Raw genomic sequence first — 22656 nt, 5'->3', positions numbered from 1 at the left:
TTGAAGAATGAATTCTAAGAACGATGGAGGTTAAGAATAGGAAAACTTTATTGAGAGAATGAAAAAGGCTCTGTCTAAGAGAGACAGAAAGTGGGCCAGAAAGTGGGATACCTGCTCACCCAATTACTCAAGGGCATTTTATGAAACAAAACCATGAGGTGAGGTAGGTCCAAGGTGGGATGAAATTATAGTCAACTGATAAGATTACAAGTACAGTCACATAGGTAATACTGATCCAGTGAAAAAGCACAAGGTGGACAAAACTACAAACAACCAGTAAGATTATGACAAGTATAGTCACTTAGGTGATATTGATTAAATGGGTATGCAATGGGGAAACAAGTCAGTAACATGCATAAAGGAATAAGCAAGGATTTTTGGTGATGAAGTGTAGGTCAGGGATATTTCTTGGAAGATCTTGGTCCCCACACAGGTGACTGATACCTATTTAGAATATCAGTCGCTGCCATTCATCCTACATGGATGTAATTTTTCTCCTTTTACAATGCTGTTTCTTTATTGTATCTTGATTTTCCTCCTTGTGGGCTCCTTGTGGGCTGACCCTGTCTAACTGCCTACAAGATATCTAATTAATTTACCTATCTGCAATACTTGGTCCCCTTCTCTTGTCCAAAATAGAAGTCTGAAGTCATCTTTCATACCCTGAATTGTCTTCCTTGATTCATTTATCTGGTTATGTATATTTTCTTTGAACTGAGTGATAATTTTAGTAACCAAGTCATTCAACTGCTTATTTGTTTCTTCTTTGATCTGATCAATCATTTGAACAGTTGTTTTGGTTTGTTTTGTTGGTACTGGGGATTGAACTTGGGACCTAGACAGTTTGTTTTTAAAATGATTTGTCTGAAATCTTATCCATTTCAGTTTCTATGACATCCAGTTTTGGAGAGTTATGAATTTTTGGAGGTATGACTCATCTTGTTTTCTCATGATTCTTGTGTTTCTATGTTGAGTTTTATAGATCTGTTGGGATAACTATGTCTACCACTGTTGTGAGAGGGAAATTTTAGTAAGTGGCTTTGTGATCTACTCTAGACTGAGGATGTGCTTCTGTGTGAAAGCATCCACTCTATTTCAGCTGCTTCATTCAGTTCCCATCACTGCTTTGGGGGGTAAAAATAACAACTAGTAATGCTAACAATTGAGAATCACACCATGTATTATCATAGAATTAAGATCTTATTTTAAAATATTTCCACTCTTTCACTCACCCAGGAAAAGACAAAGTAATAAAATACAAAAGGGAGTCAAATTAAATATTAATGATATTCAGATTAATGCTAATATTATATATTAAAGAAAAAGGGGGAGCAAAGAGAGAAGTATATATGAAAGGAGGCATTAAGAAAAGAGAAGAAGGGCCAGAGGTTTAGCTCAGTGGTCCTACTGCCTGCCTCCCCCAAGTTTGAACTATAGAACCCTCCACCCTCAAAAAAAAAAAGAAAGAGAAAAGAGAAGGAAAAGAATATGAATGAGAACTGAGAGACAGAATAGGTAGATTGAACCTGATTACTGAACTAACAGTAAATCAAAGTTAAATAACCCCATGAGGCAATCACTGACATGAGAAAATGAGCTAAAACAACACGGGACACCATAGAAGCAAAAGCTGAAAAGAAATACACATACTTATGATCTCCCCTACACACACACATAAAGTGACCAAACTAACAAAAAAAGAAACCAATCAAAAATACTTCCTCACAGGTATATTTACAATGGGGACAATCTTTCTGCTCTGTCAGTTAGCTCCTCAGTGCCATGGCCTGTGTGGCTGAAGTGTTCACGGAGTGAAAAGGTGGGAGATAAGAAAGACAGACAAAGAGAATGACAAAGAAAATAATACAGCTGATATAGCTGGGTCCAGGTGGAAACCCCTTGTCCAGATGGGACAAAAGGGCATATGGCTGGCATCTTCAGCACCATTATTTATATAGTATAGAGATTAGGGAAGTGCAGGGGGAGGTCCAAAGAATCCCTGAGATTGGAACAGGGTGAGCAGCTAGGGTCTGCAAGAGGTCATGCTTGATGTTTCTCTGGAGAACGCATGGGAAGGAAGACAGTCCTCTTCCCAGCCAGGCCTTGTTACAACATGCCTTCTTGTTACCTGTTCTTCCGTGAGGCCCTGCCTCATTCATGGGAGGAGGTGACTTAGGCCTGGTCATAGTGATTTACAGGGTAGCACACCCAGCATGTCAGTGCTACAGCCTTTAGTCCATGATGATCAGGATCCTCACAGTGCTCAGGCCCTTGGCCTTCCAAAGAGTCTCAGCCCCATCTACTGGGCTATGCTGTTGCGTTAGCCTCAGCAGTTACCCTTGTTCTGGCTAAGTCTCTCCACTCCAAGTTTCTAGATAGATATGCCACAGCTTGCTCAGTCTCTGTCCAGCTTGTTGTTCTAGTGGCACCCAGGGCCAGAGAGGTGACGAGACGACCCCCACCAGAAAAACACAATTTCCGGGCCGTAAGTCCCATGGGCCATGTAGCCTAGCCTGGCACTGAGGGTGGTAGTGGTTAAGCTGGGCACCCATGGCTTTGCAAGGAATATTTTGTGAATCTCACAAAATAGCACACACTCCATACCTGTGCAAGAAGAAATACCATAGCCAATTGGTGCCTTCATTTATTACTCTAGTAATATTTCTGGGTTTCTCCTGGTCATTGGTTCATTTAAGTCCTATTCCAGTGACTGGTCCCCCTACTTCCCCATGAAGCAAGGTATGAGCTAACCTGGATGATTATCTCAGTGTGGCCTGTGAATGCTGCTTGCCTTCAATCTTCCATAATGGGTCTTCTTCAATGTTTCCTATCATATCCTTATCACAAGGCTCCTCTGGCTGAGATTTTCTTGTTTCGAGGCTAAATACCACAAGTCCTTCATTTGTTGTCCTCTCCTGAAGTGGTTACCTGTCCAATCCTGGTTACCTTCTTCTGAACATGGAGCACTTGTCTATATCTTATTTAGAAAATTGCACAGGTCTGAGCTGCAATCACCAGCTCTGAAGGTGACGGAGTCTAATGGCCTGACCAGGCCATTTTTCTTCTTTAAGTTCAAGTCAAAGTCCATATTCTTTTCATTACTGTACTCTATTGTACATCATTCTGTTAAGTCATTTTTGAGGGGATATTTGAGTAGGGAACACTCTGACCAAGAGTTCTTGAGAAAAATGCATTAAACAATTGGTGCAAAGGGCCCAAGAGACCAACAGATGCTCTGCACGTTGTACATGCTCTTCGTGTGTTCGTACTTTCTCATGCCATATATTGACTGTTTTTTAAGTCTTATCATAATTATATTGCTTTTGACCCATATTAAGTTTATACAGGTATTCTCTTTGGTACAGTTGTCAGTGGTTATATTTGTTGATGATATGATGATGATGGTGACATTGATGATGATCATGGTGACAATGATGGTGAAAGGGGCTAGTCATAGACATATTGCTCTCTGATGCATATTACCCTCTTAATCTTTCTAATAACCCTATAGAGGAGGGTCTGTTTTATAGGTGAAGAAAAGGAATTTGTTAAATGTCAACCAGAAAATGTCAAAGATGAGATTTTAAACCTAAGTTTCTGTAACTCCAAAGTCCATGTTCCTCTCTCTATTATAGATCATTCTGTTTAGTCGTTCTGTGGAATATTTGTGTATGGCTTATCCTGGTCATGTGTTGGCATTGGCCATCATACCCTAATTTAATCCAATGCTCAGTCTTCTGCAAGATACTTTGCTCCTCCAATCCCATGGGAAATGAGAGACGTGTTTTGTGTACTGTGTTTGTTCCAAGTTGGGTTGGTTAAGGTAGGACAGGGGAAAGTGGTAAATCAGGAAACATCATCATGGGAGATAGGGAAGATGTGCCTAACCTTGGCTGTGGGCAAGGATTCTCTCTCTCCTCCTGATCTTTATTTAGCATGATTAGTTATTCTAACTGATCAAAAAGGGCCCTTCCAGCTCTGCTTTTTCTGATTCTATTATTACATTCTTTGTGTGGGAGACAATAGAATTTGTGTTTGGAACAAGTAAGGATGAGGAGCCTATTTAGAATCAAATGATCAGCTTTGGAGAGGAGGACTAGGAACCACTTGTAGGATTCTTGAAGGTAGAGACTTATTCAGCTGGCTGTAATTATAGGAGCAAATTGTCATTTCACATTGATGTAGCAACCCTTCACAGTGAAGGCTAGCAAGGAAGAGAATGCATAGTTACACTGTTAATAGCTTTGGTATCCAGACCTGGATTTGAATCCTGGCTTTGTCTCTCAGTAGTGCTCAAACCTTAGAATAAATTCACTTTCATCATTTGTAAAATGAGGAGATAAAAAGCCTTTATAATTGGACAAGTAAAGTAATTATCTGTAAAATATTTAGGACAATGTGCCATACATCCCAAGTACTCCCCAAAAGATGTCATTATTATTGCCATCATTATCATTAATTAAATAATTTTTGAGATTAGAAGCTCCACATTTAGATGATATTCAAATATAGGCTGCATGTTCATGCAAAAATGACCTGCATTGTATAACATGTTGAGGTCAGGACTCTGACAGTTTCTTGTCATTTTGAGATTCTGTGATTCAAATTAAAACACATACTATATAAGGGAGCAGATGAGAAGAATACTGGGTTCCTGTGAGTTGCAGTGGTGCAGGTCACTTCTGGAAAAGGAGAATTCTATTTGTTCTTCCAAAGCTGGTCTCTCTTGCACATGGTGAGAAAAGTAGAAAGGAAAACATATGGGGGTGGGAAGTGCAGGTGAACAGTCACAAGGAAATGGGCAAGAAAAATGTAACTGCAATGGAAGGGTTATAGACCATCAGGAAAAAAAAAAACATTTTCTGTTATTTCTTATATACAGTCCAGGCATCTGGAGAAAGAGAGAAGGAGGATTAAGTATGAAGATTGAGAAGGTCCACTATGTTTAGATGCAGCCATTCTACAAGATCAGGTGAAGCTGAAAAGGTTGGCAGGAGCACTGAGTTTGGATGTCAATAGGGCTTGGTCTATATTCCATCTCTGTCCCTTACTAGTCTGGAAATTTGGGGGAAATCAGTTAAATCCTCTGAGCTTTCACTGTCTAAAGTTTCTGCTAGGCATATACAATAAGAGATTCTATAGTTAAAGGACATGACATGAGGCCTGGTGAAGAGTAAATACACTACAAATGTATTTCCTTGCTTCTGCTTTCACAAACCAAAATCCATTGACATCCTCTAGGACAGTGGTGGTGGACCTATGGAATGCTTGCTGCAGCAGGCTGTTTGTAATCATTGAAAGCTCTAAAAGGTTCACCACCACCGATCTAGGACAAATGAGGCAGCTGTGACTTTTCCGGCAAGTTCTATGAACAAAAGAGCTCGATGTCTTTCATGGAAGTGGTCTTATTTTTATAGCACTCATGGAAACTTGTATCTTCTCTTTTTCTCTGTCTCTTAGTAAGACTTAGTATTTAGCTCTTCTTTGTGACTCTTAATTCCACCTTGGGATGGGCTGAATATGGTGCTATAACTGGCAAGCATAGAGTCTTAGAGGACTAACGTAAGAGTAAGACAATAACGTCTCGAAAATAATTTTTGTTAGTGCCAGCTAATGTTCACCTGTGAATTTGAAACCCAACTGCCCCTTCTCTATTTCTTCACTTCCCACTTATTTCTGAGCCTTTCTTGAACTTTGGCTCTTTTAAATCATCTACTTTACTGTTTCTCATTTCCACATTCCAATTTCATCTACTGAGTATAGTATCTTTTTTTTTCCTCTAATGCATTCCATCAGCCTGCTAAATACAAGTGGAATAGTCTTTAACCTCCTGAACTAGCATCTTATACCTGCCTCTTTTCCTGCTTTGAACATATTATGTGAATTTAAAACTGTATTTCCTTCTAACGCTTGGAAGGTAGAAGAGTATAGACATCGGAATCAAATAAGACTGGCCATGAAACTTTTCTCCATTATTTCCCTATAGCCTATTAAGTCTTGATTTTTCCTCATTTTTAAGTGGAATTAGCAAGCCCCGACTTTCCAGGCTATTAAGACGTTTGAATAGGATGATATACACATGATCTTTAGATCAGTATCTGTCATATAGGTGAGTTCCTTGTTGGGATCTGCTAATATTACTAACCACAAACTTTGCATAGATCATTAAAGTACCTCACTGTTTTCTTACCACATTGTCTATAATGATGGTTCTGCAGCCAGGATATGTGCCCTGTAAGCCTAATTATTTCTCTGTATTTGAACATGAGTTTAAAATGGAAGCTCTGTTTCCTCATTTGTTTTCTGTCTTCAATAGCAGCTCCCTAAGGCATGGTGTTTTGCTGAAAAGTCAATGAGATATTTGAGAGTAATTCATAAACTAGTAGGACCTGAAAGAATATGGCATCATCTGTAGCATGTCCATCACCCACACCCTTGTCAGGATCTCCACTGTCACAATCTTGAAGTTACCTTTGCTTTTGTAGACACAGCTGCCTAAAATGGCCACAGAGAAATCCAAACAACCAGTTCTCTAGAGCCCCATTCAGTGTCTGCTGCCAGTGGCCTTGTCTTCAGCAAGGTGTCAGAACGCAGGCCCCAGCTGTAGAAACTCTCCTTATCCCTGGAGGGGAGCTGCCAATATTGTCCCCCACTGGCCTCACAGAGGATGATTTGGTCCTGAGTACCACAGAAAGTCCATGTAGTATTTTCTGGTGCCTGGGGAGAGAAGAAACAGCCACCCAGCGCCTCCTTTTTTCCTTTTGCCATCCTTACACATTTGTCTTCTCATGACGCAGAGGTTACTTTGAGGACTGCAGTCAGTATCACGTGGTACAAGGAAGCCTCAGTGCATTCTCCAATAGTTACCACAGGTTGACAGGGCAGGCAGAGGTCTTGAGGCAAACAGCTCAATGGTTAGGATGGTTGTTTCTACTCTGCCGAGGCCGTATCTAGCAGGTTGATAGAGATGACGTGGATGGTAATGATTATGAGCTTGCCTCCGAAGTCCAGCAGTTTTTCAGTTCACCCTTGTTCCTGCTGAACTGCATGGCTTTTGGGAAATAGTAGCCTGTTTCCTCCTTGCAAAATGTAGATGATAATAGAAACCATCTCACAAACTTGCTGTGATCGTTAAATAAGATGCTGCGATCATTAAATAAGATGCTGCATGAAAAAGTTGAATTATATTGTCCAGGACATAAGTTTTTATAAATGTTGATGACAGTGATGATAATGACAATGATGACTTTCTTATTAGGAGAGCCATCAAAAGAAAAGCCAGTCTTTACAAAGTATCACAAAGATAATAAAAATGTGATTTTAGAGAAATAAAGTTAAGCTATCAGTATTTAATTTGGAGAACAAAAAGCTCAAGGCAACCTAATTACTACCTAAACTAACTCAATAGCTGCCCTGAAGAGGAGGTATTAGAAGCACCTTATTTAACTTGGACAGCAGAAGCTAGCTCATAGATTGACATTCTAGGATGGTTTAGAAGTTGAGCAGTCTGAGTAGAATTGCTGGTTGTTAAGAGCTGAGTCTTCTGTCTCTGGAAGTATGCAAGCGAGAGCTGGATGAACATTTGCATAGATCTTACAAAGGACAAACCCACAGAATAGGAGAGGTTGAGTAAAATATTTATTATTTAAAGTTTATAATAGATCTGAGATTGGCAAGGTCAGAGCACACTCACATACACACAACTGTTTCACGATAGGGTTCGAGGGGAGCATGGGGGCAGACATGGACCCAAAAGGATAGGAGGAGAGGACAGATGTGCCATACTGAAGTACCACACAGAAATGCATGAAGAACACAGAAGTAAGAGACAGGCCGGGGATGTGGGTCACATAATCCAGACTTTCTGAAAAAGCTCTGATTTCATATCCTTTCTTCATGCTTCTAGCATGTCAGACAATGACTACATCCCAATTTGAGGTTCCAGAAATACGGCAAGAAGCATAGAGGTCTAGCAGGGGTCCTGGGAGGCCCTCAGTGAGGTTTAATGAGGCCCTGCAGCAATCTGCACTGATCACCATCATGCACAGAGAGACTGAAACCTCAGCAGAGGCTTTTGAGGTGATATCTAACTAGATAGGGACCAAGCCTAACCAGAAAAAGTGAGCATTTAGCTAGGAAAATAATACATATTCTAATACTGACATCTCTTGGTAGAGAGGAAAACAGCATTTAGGCATCCACTCATTCATTCATTTAATAGACATTTACTGAGCATCTACTAGAGTAATGCATGCTACAGGCACAGGAGATGATAAAAGGCCATGTAATGAGATGTCTGGCATATAGAAGATGTACGTTATGCAACTACTTATTGAATGAGTTAATTTCCACTTATGCAGATCAGATTTCAGAGGACTAAGATGACTTTTCTACAGGGATCAGCAGCTAACTCTAAAAGCCAGAATCCCAACATAGGGAAAATAAACTCCCACATTGCTGCTGCCCATATAGATGCCAAGTGTGGGGCAAATAGGAGGTGAGGTTTTGAGGAAGTGAGGTGCAAGACACAGACAGCTTACAGAGCCCCAAGCCGGTGTTAGGTAGTGCTTGGTGCTTAGATAATGATGTGCCACTTAACCCCCGTGCTTCTTCCCTACCATTTTTCCCCGTTAAGTTTATTGATACATTTTAGGTATACAGTATAGTTGCACTCGTCACTGGGATCTTGCACCTTTACATGACTTATCTTGTTTCTCATTTTTCCCCATTCCCCAGCTCTCCCTTTACCCCCTCCACCTTTCCTCATTTACAAAGACTTTGTTTCAATTTTTCCCTTTTTTCATATTTTTTTCCTTTTCCCTTCTTTCCTTTCCCCTGCCCTTCCCACTTCCCCTACTCCTTTAGCCCTTTTCTTCCTATTTCACATTATCAATTGTACAATTTGAGCCTTGTTTACACTTTAGTTTTTCGTACTAGAGAAACTATTTGGTATTTACACATGTGTGTCCTAATTATTTCACTTAGGAGTATGGCCTCAATGTGCATCCATTTAGCTATAAATGACTCTAGTTTCTGATTCCTTATGGCTGAGTAGTACTCCATTTTTATCAAGAAAATCCCATCTTCTCTATCCAGTCTCTAGTTCATGGGCAATTGGGCTGTTTCCAAGTTTTAGCTATTACAAACTGTGCTGCTATAAACATGGGTGAGCATATATAACTGTGGTATGACTCTTTTAATTCTTTTGGGAAAATACCCAGCAGAGGAAAAGCTGAGTCAAATGGGATTTCTAATCCTAGTGGTTTGAAGTATCTTCATATGGGCATCTGAAATGAACAGACATTTCTCAGACAAAGAAGTAAAGCAGCAAATAAATATATGAAAAATCGTTCAGTGTCAATGGTCATTGGAGAGATGCAAATGAAAGCAATACTGAGATTCCACCTCACCCCAGAAAGAATGGCTGCTTATCAAGAAATCAACCAGTAACAAATACTGGCGGGGCTGTGGGGAGATAGAAGCCCTTCTCCATTGTTGGTGGGAGTGCAGACTGGTGCAACCACTGTGGAATTCCCTGCCATTTTGTAGATTAGAAAACCGAGGTTCTTCAAATTTATGTATCTTGCCAAAAATTAAACAGCTATTAAATGGACAAGTTTGGATTAAAATCTCCATGTCGAGATTCAAAGCTTAGCCTCTCCCTCCTCTAAGTGCCCTTTCACCTCCCGGTATCCTCAACCCAATGGTCTAGGTCACTGGAATCCCAGCCCTTAATTGCACCATCATTTGCTGTTTAAAGAAATAATGACTTTTTATTCCACCCCCTGGGGGGATCCGGAGGAAGGAATTACTGGGAGTAAAACAGCTTTAAGTTTTCCATGAGCAATGGTCTGATGGGTTAGATCTATTTTCTTCATTGTAAAATGTGATTGATTCTATTCCAGATTTAACTTAAATTTGATTTTCTTCTCTCAACCTGGCATTTCCAAACCAAGAATCAATCAAACCCCAAATTATAGGCAGTAGGTGGATCAACAATGCCAAGTTATTTCCGGTCGAATTTCTCAATTTTATGCCATTCTCTTTTGCCATGAGAGAAGTTGAGGGGTGAGAGGGAATGAAAATAAAAAGAAAATTAGATCATTAACTTTCTCCAGCCCCAGCAATCTGTATACCCTGCAGGACTGTGTGCACTGTTAGCCCAGCTCCTGCTCCCTGGGGAGGGGACTGCAGAAGTGGATGCAAACCAAAGAGAACTATGACCTCAGTCATCTGAGGATATGTGTATTATGTCCTGGAGCTTTAATATATTGAGGCTCTTTGTTGCTGTTCATTATATGTGTAATCTCATTTTGGCTTTACATTAGTTCTGCAAGCAGATCACTTTTCCTATTTTTTTTCAGAGGAAAGCTTTTGATTTACCAGGATTGGCAAAGTGTCACAAAGAAATTTTCTAGCTAAGCCAGGATTTGAACACTGATATGTCTGTCTCCAAAAATCACATTTTCTACGACTATGTGATGACATCCTGGAAGCCTTATTCTGTGATGAAGTAGGAAGTCATATGATACAGTTGAGAGGATGCACCTGATCCAGTCTCTGGCACATGCAAATTGGGTGACGTTAGTAGGTCATTTCATTGCTTGGGCATCTCTATAAAATGGAAATAATGATAATGGCAGCTTCTTGCTGGAAGGGTTAGAGGAGGACATTCTCACTTTCTAAACTCTAAGCCTCAAATACTGTGGCTATTTTGTTCACTGTCATTGCTTCCATCCCTAAAAGAGTGCCCAGAAAGAGTTGGGGGGAACGGATGGAAGGCTGATATATGGACAGATATAGATACATCCTAGTCATAGTGCCTGGATCATAGTAAGCACGCGACCCATTCCCCTTCCTTTTTGGGCCTCTTCTCCTGGCAGGGTGGTATAAAACTTGCATAGGGAGGGAGGATCATTATTGTTGGATAGATATTTTCTACCTTGCTGCTGTCTACAGCTCCTACTTGAGCTAAGTGCTTATGCTCACTTCCCTGGGCCAAGAACTTCTTAAGAAGTCACCTTTGTTTGAATCCCACTGTGAAGTTTCTGGTTGCCGTGGCAACCTCCCAAACCCCAGTGGCCGCTCCATATGCAGCTGGCCATAGTTCAGGCTTCACCTGCGTGCTCTCTTTCTCCTGGACTTCAGAAACAACCAAGGCGATTTAGACATTTTCTGAGTAAATGGTTGGCCCAGGATGATGTTCGTTCTTATTCTCCCTCCCACGTTCGCTGTCTTCTTATGCCCTTCCCTTCAGTATTCTTTTTGTCCCATTTCTATAAAAAGTAACCCAATCTTTAATATATTCTGATAATGTGTTGGACAAAGAAGCAAATAGGTCCTAGTTTCTGCCTTCAGTGATGAGACAGATATCTATGTGTGGTTTGGAAATTGTCATTTCCTGCTGTTCTAGAAGCTATGCTAAGAATATGGCATTTGCTGTCTCATTTAGCCCTTACAATGCTTTCAAAAGATAAGTCATTTTATTACTTCTTTTGCTGAAAAAGCTGTGAGTCAATAAGCTAACATGAAATGTGACTTCAGTCCCCACATCTACTCCTAAAGACCCTGGATTACTGTGAAGGTTTAAGTGACATGGAAGAGGACACAATTAGTCGAGCAAGGGCCCACAGAGAGAGTTTGAGCAATCCCATCCCTGCTTCTCCGCAGTCTGCCTCTAAAAAGGAAATCAGCCCGTGGAGTGCAGGTGGTTTTGCTAGTGGTTGGTTAATTAGCAAAAGCAATGTCTTGGTTGTATCAGTTTCTCTGATATACAGGTCAGAGATGAGAAATATTTCAACTGAGGTGCTCAACATGCTATTTTCCACCACTCACTAGCCAGGGAATGTGCTGCCCCATGCCAAGAACTTCCAGCCTTTCACACTCCATCCTTGAGACCTGCTTTACCTTCCCCAGAATTGGTTCCTGCTGGACTCCTCTTTACCTGTTTCTTCCCCCATAAAAAAGACTCCCAATAATCTCAAGTAGAAACTCAGAACTTCTAGTAACTCCTCTTTGGGAGGGTTGTGTTGTATAATAGACTTGGAGTAATTCATCGACTCTTTAGTATACAATCTATGCAAGGAACCAAGCAAGCCCTAGCCCATCATCTTTCCAGTAGAAAACCTCAATGTTAGCTTGTCTATACTAATTTGTCACTAAAATATTTATACTGGCATAATTTGAAACAGTTTCTTGTGACACTCAGACAAGTGATAAAACATTTTTTTTAAATTTTTTTTCTTTCTGTGATCATTTTTGGTTGTAGAGATTTCATACATCCCTACACAGAGCCATGTGTTTATTTAATTCTTCCATTTAACATTTGTTCTTCAGCCATAACAACTGTAAGCATGTGAGTAGCTGCTACTGTATCATAAATTATCTTAAGACAGGAAATAAGACCAAGGATCCTGTTCTAAAACTGGATAAATCTTTTCAAAAGGGAAAGGGCCCAAGAGATGGAAGGAGGTGAAAGGAGAGGAGGGGAGGGGATGAAAAAAGGATTAAGAGGTGTTATGTGCATGTATCCACTCCCTAGGATGGAGGTACTGAACACGTGTACAAATAAAAGTTTTACAATTTTAAAAACTCTAAGCAACACCTAGGTCCCAGGGAGTGAGCTGTGCATGAGAGACACAAAAACAGAGAAGACAGGATCCCTTCTTTCAAGCATCTCAATGTTTATGAGGAAAAGTAGGTATTCATAAAATATCCCAAGTGGGCCATCATGAAGGCTCTTGCTCCGTGGACACCCGTTATTATGGCCACGCCAGCTGTAAGGGCTCAGTGCTTGTGTAGTGCTGGTTAGTCATATTGTCACTGTCATTCCTGGAAGTCACCATGCAGTTACTGAGATTCGTGTGCAAGGCATTAAACTAGACACTGGGATATAAGAGTGAGAGTTTGCCCTTTATGTACTGAACTTCAGTGCTTCACATAAGGTACTTGAGAAAGCACAGTGAGTATAGGTAGTTTATCTGGATGAAGATTCACGGCAAATCACCAACAGAGGTGAGGATGGGCGCAGTGGGAGAAGTCCAAAGAAATCACACCTAGACCAGGGTTAATACGATGCAGGGGCTGACCCTGAGGCTCTGCAAAAGTTGAGGCCCAGCAACACCTGCATAGGTAGGGGAAGAGCAGGAGGTTGGAACAGAGGGGGCCATCAGAAAGTCACTAAATGTGGGACACTTCCTGTGTTGAGATGCTGTGTTGAGTTTCAGGAGGGAGTGAAGTGGGCAGATACTCCCGTGCCGATCTCATCCTGACAGTGAACCGAGATGAGGAGGGAGATGTGAGAACACTGAGGATGTAGACTAAGAGGCCCCTATGCCTGTTTCATTTCTGTAAGAGAGGAAGTCAAAAGACTGAAAGGTAACATCTACATGTCTGCTATCTACGTGGTAGGGTTTTCAGTACATTAAGGAGCTCAGAAGGGAGGGAGCCTGTTTTGAATGGGTTGGTTTCATATGCTCTTGGAGTAGTCACAGAGGAGTATCTGGGAGGTTTGGGGATAAAACTGCTCAAAAAAACGAGCTTAGCAAGCAAAAGAAATTTGAGGAGATCTGCTCACATGCTGGTAATCAGAACATGGAAGAGAGACGTGAAGGACAAATCCCAAAGAATGGGAAACAAAGAGAGCCCAGGACAGACTCACAAACCTCCTTGACACAGTGCTCTCCTAGCCATGCAGATCCAGTCTACTTATTCTGTTGTAACCATAAAATTATGTTAAATTTTCCCATGCAAAAACTTCCTCCCCACATCCTACTCTCTTGTCTAGGTCATAACACAATTTGTCTTGGAATATAATTGTCTGTGAAAAATTTCCTTTTCCCCCTAGCCTGTTAAACTCCTCATGAATGAAGCTATTCTAATTCTACTCTGTATGTGTTTCACAGTGTAAGTGCTCAATGAATTAAATTGATTTGGGTGACTACATAGTAGCTGTGAAACCTTACTATATGGCAGGCATTATATATATAGATAGACATAGATATAGAAAAGGATATAGATACAGACGTAGATAGATACAGATATAGATACAAATATATATTATACTATGTAATCTTCACAACAATCCTGAGTTGCATTATCATACACATAAAGGAAATGAGGTATGTAGAATGAAGCAGGTTACACAACTCAGAAGCACCAACACCAAACTGTGAACCCGAATAGTCTTACTCTAAAGTGTACTCCATTCTACCAGGCCCTTCTGAATTCAACAGCATGATATCCTTCCCCTTGTTAGTAGGGAGACTGGAGAGTCTAATATTATCTAATCATTATCCATAATAACCAAATTGGAGCAGGAAAGAGTAAGAATTGCCACAATTTTCAGGAAGCTCATTTCTTTTATTTGTACCAAAATAAACAGTAAATCTGTTGTCGGAGTCTGAATATGAAATGTCCCCTAAGGCTTGTGTGTTACATGTATGCTCACAAGCATAGCTTTTGGAAGGTAATTGGATTGTTGAGCGTTCTGACTTTAGCAAATGACTCATCTATTGATGGATTCATAATGTGAAGCATTCTTAGGAGGTGGTGGAAACTAGGATATGAGACCTATTTGAAGGGAGTAGGACATAGGGGTATAGCCTTGGGACTGTATCTTGTCCTGCCCCTTCCTTTCTGGGCTTACTCTGCTTCCTGACTGCCATGAGTTGAACATCTTTGGCTGTCAGGCCCTTTGTGTCGTGACACTGTGCTTCGTCACAGGCCCACAAGCAAGTGACCATGTGCTGAAACCTCTGAAAGCTTGAGCCAAAATAAATATTTCTTCCTCTTTAAGTCGTTTTCTCAGAAATTTTGTCATAGAGATGGAAAGCTAACACCCCCATTTTGCAGAGCATTAAATCAAGACCCAGTAAGGGTTCACAGAGGTGAGAAAATAAGGGTTTCCCCCCGCTTTCTTTCTGCAGTTTTCCATTTAGGAAATAACATGATTCTCAATCTCCATGCCATTGCCATTTCGTTACCCCACTGAATTATGTGTCTTTTTTTTTTTTTTTTGTATTATTAGGTTTACTGAAAAGCCCAGTGAACAAGACCTCCCTAACACTGATTGCTGTGAGCTCCTGCATCCTGGCCATGGTGTGTGGCAGCCAGATGTCCTGTCCACTCACTGTGAAAGTGACTCTGCATGTGCCTGAACACTTCATTGCAGATGGTAAGAGGCCAGCAGCAAAGTTGCCCACAACTACTCAAAAGCTTGCTCCCCTGGCTAGTCAAATGTTGCATGTATGACCCGACCTCAGGTTTCCATTACATACATATATACAGGGGAAAAAAAAAAGGAATATCCAAAGGCTTTGGAAAATGGCATTATCATGTCAAAAACTGGATTATTAGAATTAAAGTCTTTTTATTCTAGGTCCAAGGATAAGAATTGTTGAACCCAGAGAGAATTCAAATGGTGGAGAGGGTTGAGTTAATAAATAATCTACCAGTTCTTATCATGCTTGTGGATCCAAATTCAAAATGCTGCCGTCTTCTAAGGGTATTTGCTAATTATATATGACAGGGAAAATTATGTGAGTTTTCCGGGAATTTCAAGAACATTCTGGAGAATAGTCATAGCTCATTCTAGTGGTAGAAACAGACACTCTACCATTTATTCTTCATGCAATTAAATTGAATTAATGAGACACTGTAGTCGCCGTGGTCATTAGCAAAGCCTGGTCTAAGAAGTTGATGAAAGTGTTTGATATCTACTGCTAAAGTGCCCTCTAAAAAAGTCACTTCTGGTTTCAAGCCTCTAGCCCTGTACGTTTTCTGCACCAGTTTCTCTAAATGTTTGTCCTTACTTGGTGCTACCATCTTTGAATGTTTTTGAGTTTAGCACGAATTTTATAAAGAATGCAATCATGAGTATGGAACATGATGCATTTTTATTTCTTCAGTTTATCTACCCTTTTATTTTTTCAGTTTACTCACAATTTTTAAATATATACAGCTTGATTACTTGAAGATAAGTATATACCTGTGAAACTATCACCATAAACAATGGCATGAACACAAACATCACTTCTGAAAATTTCTTTACTCCTTCCTTTATTTTCCCCCATTAAATTTATTGGTACATTTAAAGCAAAAATATGGTTACATTCATCATTGGGATCTTGTACCTTTACACGATATGATATGTCTTGGTTCTTGTGTTTTCTCCATACCCCTGCCCTCCCTTCACCCCCTTCACACTTCTCTATTTACAAAGACTGTTTCCATTTTCTTCCTTTTTTCACATTTTTTTCTTTTCCCTTATTTCCTCTCCCCTTCCCACTTCCTCTTTAGCCATTTTCTTCCTATATCACATTATCAGTTATACCACTTGAACCTTATTTAAACTTATTTTCACACCAGAGAATAGTGTGTCCTATTTATTTCACTTAAGAGTGTAGCCTCAATTATGCATCCATTTAGCTATGTTTCTCTTTTCTCATTCTTTATGGCTGAGTAGTACTCCATTTATAGAAAAATCACATCTTCTTTATCCAGTCTCCAATTGATGAGCATTTGAGTTGTTTCCAAGTTTTAGCTATTATGAACTCTTCCACTATAAACATGGGTGCACATACAACACTGTGATATGATTCTTTTAATTCTTTTGGAAAGAATACCCAGCAGAGGGATAGCGGGGTCAAATGGAACCTCTAATCCTAGTTCCTTGCGGTATCTCCATATTGATTTCCACAGTGGTTGCACCAGCTTGCACTCCCACTAACAATGGAGAAGGGTTCCTTTCTCCCCGCAACCCCGCCAACATTTGTTATTAATTGATTTTTTGATAGCAGCCATTCTTTCTGGGGTAAGGTGGAATCTCAGTGTTGTTTTCATCTGCATCTCTCGAATGACCAGTGATGTTGAACATTTTTTCTCATATTTATTTGCCACTTTTACTTCTTTGTCTGAGAAATGTCTGTTAATTTCAGATGTCCATTTTTGAATTGGGTCTTTTGGGGGGGTCTTTTTGGGGAGGTTCTTTATATATTCTAGATAGTAGTCCTTTGTCTGAGGAGTAGCTGGTAAATTTTTTTTCTCACATTGTAGGTTGTCTCTTAGTTCTGTTGGTGATTTACATTGCACTGCAAAAACTTTTTAATGCAGTGAGACCCCAGTTGTTGGTTCTTTTTACAAGTTCTCATGCTGCTGAGGATTTGTTCATAAAGTCTTCTCCTATGCCAATGTCTTCGAGAGTTCTACCTACTTTACTTTCCAGTAAGTTTAGTGTTTCTGTTTTGATATTTACATCTTTAATCCACTTGGATTTTAGTTTAGTGCATGGTGAAAGATAGGGATCTAGTTTTAATCTCTGGTAAGTTGAAAGCTAGTTTTACCAACACCATTTCTTAAAGAGGCCATCTTTTCTCCAGTGAGGATGGTTGGCTCCTTTGTCAAAGATGAGGTAGCTGAGTATGTCTGGATTTGTTTCTGCATCTTCTAATCTATTCCATTGATCCTTAGGTCTGTTTCTTTGCCAGTATCATGCTGTTATCACAGTGGCTTTGTAGTATAGTTTGAAGTTGGGAATTCTGATACCCCCTGCCATGTCTCTGTATCCTAGTATGGCTTTGGCTATTCTAGGTCTTTTCTGTTGCCAAATGAATTTTTGGATTGTTTTCTCTATTTCTGTGAAATATACTGTTGGGATTTCAATTGGGATTGCATTGAATCTGTACAGCAGTTTTGGAAGTATGGCCATTTTCACTATATTGATTCTTCCTACCCAGGACCAAGGGATGTCTTTCCATCTTCTTTTATCCTCTTTTATCTCTTTTTTCAGTGTGCTGTAATTTTCAGTGTAGAGGTCTTTTGTCTCCTTCATTAGACTGATTTCTAGATACTTCTTTTTTTAATGTTAATGTGAAAGGAATTTTCCCCTAATTTTCTCTTTGTCTGTTGTGTACAAAAAGGCTATTGATTTTTGAGTGCTGACTTTGTATCCAGATACTCTACCGAATCTGTCAATTAAGTCTGGAAGTCTACTGGCAGAGTTTTTTTTTGGTATTTTATGTAGAGTATCATATCATCTTCTAATAGTGACCCTTTCACTTCTTCCTTTCCTATCTTTACTCCTTTATTTCTTTGTCTTGTCTAATTGATGTTGCTAATGTTTCTAGAACTATATTAAACAGGTGTGATCGTGGACATCCTTGTCTTATTCCTGATTTTAGTATGGAGGTTTTCAGTTTTTGACTATTTAGAATGGTCTTAGCTATTGGGCCTTTATCAGGTTGAGATAAAGACCATCTATTCCAATTTTCTGTGGGTTTTGTTTTATCATGAATGTGTGTTGAATTTTGTCAAATGCTTTTTCTGCATCTATCAAGATGATCATATGGTTTTTGTCCATGGCTCTGTTAACATAGTTGATTACATTATTGATTTATGTATGTTGAACCATCCTTGCATCCCTGGGATAAATCTGACTTGGTCAGGGTATATGATCTTTTTGATGATCTGTCTTCTTTTTGCCAGTGTTTTACTGAGGATTTTTCATCTATGTTCATTAGGTTGATTAGCCTGTAGTTCTCTTGTTTGATTGGGCCTTTCCCTGGTTTTGGAATCAAAGTAATACTTGCTTCCAGGAATGAATTTGGAAGTACTGCTTCTCTTTCAATTTCATTGAAGAATTTAAAGAATAGTGGCAATAGTTCTTCTCTAAATGTCTTATAGAATTCATCAGTGAAGCTATCAGGACCTAGGCTTTTCTTTGTTGGTAATGCTTAATTACATTTTCAATTTCACTGAGTAATTGTGGTGTTTAGACTTTTTATATTTTCTTTGTTCAACTTTGGAAGTTCATATGTATCTAGGAATCTATTTCTTCTGTATTTCTATTTTATTAGAGTACAGGTTTTCAAAGTAGTTATTGATGATCCCCTGGATTTCTGGTGGATCAGTTGTGACTTCACCTTTTTCAATCCTAATTGAATGAATCTGAGCCTTTTCCTTCATTTTTTGATAAGGTTGGCTAAGGGTTTATCAATTTTATTTGTTCTTTCAAAAAACCAACATTTCATTTCATTGATTTTTTTGTATAGTTCTCTTAGTCTCCATTGCATTAATTTCTGCTCTAATTTTTATAATTTCCTCCCTATACAACCTTTCCATTTGTATTTCATTTCATTGATTTTTTGTATAGTTTTCTTAGTCTCCATTGCATTAATTTCTGCTCTAATTTTTATAATTTCCTCCCTATACAACCTTTCCATTTGTCTTGCTCTTCTTTTTCTAGAAGCTTATGGTTAAGTATTACATTGTTTATTGGAGTTTGTGCTGTTTTCTTAGTATGGGCATTTACTGCTATGAATTTCCCTCATAGAACTACTTTCATTATGTCCCATATATTCCTGTATATTTTATTGGCATTATCATTTAATTGTAGAAACTGTCTAATTTCTTCTTTAGTTTCCTCTGTGACTCAATGGTTGTTCAGAAGGGTGTTATTTAATTTCCATGTGTTTGTGAAGTTCTTGCAGTTTCTTGGGCTATTATCTACAGTTTAATTGCACTATGGTCTGATAATGTACAGAGGATATCTTCAATTCCTTTGCATTCACTTAAGCATGTTCTATCAACTAATATGTGGTCTATTTTAGAGAATGACCCTTGTGCAGCTGAAAAGAATGTATAGTCTGATTTTGTGGGATGGAACATTCTGTAGACATCTACTAAGTCCATTTGTTCTAAGACTTGGTTCAGTTCTGTTATTTCATTGTTGATTTTTTGTCTAGATGATCTGTCTGTTTGTGTCAGTGGAGTATTGAGGTCCCCCACTGCAATTATATTAATTCTTATTTCATTTTTCATATCCATTAATATTTGTTTTGTATAGGTGGAGCCATTAGTATTTGGTGCGTATATATTTATGATTGCCATTCTTCCTCTTGTATTGTTCCCTTTCCAAGGATGTAGTGATCTTCTTTGTCTTTCTTAATTAGTTTTGTTTGAAATCTATTCTGTCTGCAAAGAAGAAAGCTACGCTTTTTTTTCTGGGCTCCTGTTGCATGGAGAATTGTTTTCCATTCTTTTACTCTCAGTCTATAAATTTCTTTGTGGATTAAGTGGGTTTCTCCTATATAGAATATTGTTGGATTTTGCTTCTTAATCCATTCTGCCAGCCTGTTTCTGTTGATTGGTGAATTGTGGCCATTAACATTGATGGTTATAACTGTTATGTATTGACTTTTCATTGTTATGTTATTTTCCTGTTGTTGGTTCTTTTATTTTTTTTATTTTTCCCTCTCCCTTTAATTTCTGGCCTTTCCTGGTATATTTGCTCTATTTGCCCTTATGGAGTTGTGGTTTCATTTTCTTTTTTCCAGGATATTGTTTAGAAGTGTTTGGAGTGCTGGTTTGGTGTTCATGAAATTTGTCAGGTGTTCTTTGTTGTGGAAGTGTCTTATTTTCCCATCAATTTTGAAAGATAGTTTTGCAGGATACATCAGTCTAGGTTGAAGGTTGTTTTCTTTTAGGACTTGAAATACCTCACTCAAAGCTCTCCTTGACTTGAGGATCTGTGTTGGAAGTTTGCTGTGATTCTGATGGGCTTTCCTTTGCATTTAATTTGTTTCTTTTCTTTAAGCGTGTAGTATTTTGTTCTTCTGCTGGGATCTTGATGATTATACTTCTAAGTCTAGATTTTTTTTTTATCATGGCTAGTTGGAGTCCTATATGCCTCAGTTATCTGTATGTCAAATTCTTCCCCTGTGGGAAGTTTTCTGTCACTAATTCTATGAACAGGTTTTTTTTTTTATCATTTGTACTTTCTCCTGACACTTTATGGCTTCCTATCAGTCTTATATTATTCTTCTTTGTATCATCTAAGCATTGCTGGATTGATTTCTCATGATCCCTTACTGTTTTTAAGAGATCTCTCTCTTTTCATGGTTACTGACTGCAGTCCTACTTTCTATATCTGAAATTCTATCTTCACATTCATTCATTATGCTGTGAGTGCTTTCTACAGAGATTTAATCTCCTGGATATCTGTTTAAATCTGTTTCATGGATTCAGTTTGTTTCCTGTGTTGGGCATTCATGGTTTCCATCATGGTCCTGAGCGCAACTATTTTTTTTTTATCTGTTTCTGTTCTAGAGTCTGTAATCATGTCTTTCATTCTTTTCACCATCTCTGTGGTTATCTGGATAATTATTTCTGTTTTGAATTTTTCTAGAGCCTCATTTCTCTGTTTTTTTTTAAGCTTCCTGTGCTATTCGTTTAGGGTATCCAGATGATTGACTATCAGACTTTCCACCTCACTTCCCCCGGAGTTTACCTTTGATAGGGTGGAAGTCTGTGTTTGTGTCTTGTTTAAATGTTTTCTCATTTCTGTTTCTGTCATTGGTACTGTCCTGTTTTAATTTCTGGGTTAATACTTTGATCTTCCAGATATACCTGGTTTTTAGATTTTGAGTCTCTAATGACTCTGAAGCAATCTCATTTTCATTATACCAGGGAGGAAAACTGATTAGATCAATCATACCTTAGCCCAAGTGATACAATCAGCAACACAATAGCATCAAGCATAGCTAATAGTTATTAATCTATCTCCTTTAACTGTGTGAATTAAATCAAAATTAAGGATCAGCCCAAAATACATTTATAGTGAATAAACTCTTCAATATAGCAACTTTACCCTTCAGGATGGGGATTTAGAAGGAGTTGGAGAGGGAGGGATAGATAGGTAGGAGAGAGAAAGGTTAGAAGTGAGGTCAGAGGACACAGGAAGATCATAGAAACTCTGCGGAGCTGTTGAAGAGAAGAGGAGAAGACAGAACAAAATATACACAAGAATGGAACAAACTAGCAGCAATAGGGAGGCTAGAGACTATAATCACTTTCTTTTAAAACTCATGACAATTGAGAGAAGGGAAACGAAAGAAAATAAATTTGAATTAGGATACAAACAGGAACAAAGAGGGAGAGTAATGTATATCAAGATGGAAGAGGGAGAGTGAGAGAGAGAAAGAAAAAAGATAAGGAAAAGATTTTACAAAGGAAAACATTTGAGATGAGAAAAAGATAGATAAAAAATTTTAAATGATTAAAGATAAGAGAAAAATATTACTTTTTTTTTTTTTTTGTACCAGGGATTGAACTTGCATCCTTGTGCTTGTGAGGCAGGCAGCAGAACAACTGAGCTAAGTCCCTTGCCTGGAAAAATATTACTTTGAAAATCAAAAATACAAATACAAATAGAGGGCCTCCTTCAGGGTATGATTCTGTTGACGCAATGCACAGCATGGGCAGGATTGTGCAGATGTAAGTTAATTAGCCTCAGCAAGCCAGCAGCTATCCTCTGAGTTTCAGGCTGATTTTCTGGCTACATGGCCCAAGTTGAGATCTCTGCCCTCCTGCTGTGTTGAACTGTGAAAGTTTCTACTGTTGAACTGTGCGGGCTCCAGCTGTCTTTCTCCTGAAGTTAGACCAGGTTCTGATGTGATGTACTGGTCCTCTGACTTACCAACTATGGTGGTGTGCTGTGCCTGTATAACAGATTTTCTTCACTTTCCAGTGGGCTTCAATTTTCATCTAGAAGCCTCAGAGAGGCCCTCTTTCTCTTGTTTATGGGGAGAGAGGATATGTTGGCATCTGGGTGGCTGGGCTCCTCTGCTGCACTGGTTTGAAGGAGTGTGCCTACCAGAG

At 39.1% G+C, this 22656-nt stretch overlaps 1 protein-coding gene across 4 annotated transcripts in view; it reads left to right on the top strand.

Moving 5' to 3' along the window:
• The window catches only part of Astn2 (astrotactin 2), a 770953-nt gene that overhangs the window by 207254 nt on the left and 541043 nt on the right, over positions 1–22656 (top strand). For all 4 annotated transcript variants that reach the window (XM_010639452.2, XM_010639450.2, XM_010639451.2 and 1 more), the window contains one exon: positions 15029–15175. In XM_010639452.2, the coding sequence (XP_010637754.1) occupies positions 15029–15175 (147 nt within the window). The remainder of the gene's footprint in view (positions 1–15028; positions 15176–22656) is intronic.

The sequence above is a fragment of the Fukomys damarensis genome, unplaced genomic scaffold, assembly GCF_012274545.1.
Source record: "Fukomys damarensis isolate Sample0158 unplaced genomic scaffold, DMR_v1.0_HiC HiC_scaffold_36, whole genome shotgun sequence".
Classification (NCBI taxonomy): domain Eukaryota; kingdom Metazoa; phylum Chordata; class Mammalia; order Rodentia; family Bathyergidae; genus Fukomys; species Fukomys damarensis.
Note: the sequence above shows the minus strand (reverse complement) of the source record. Positions and strands in the feature narration are given on the sequence as shown.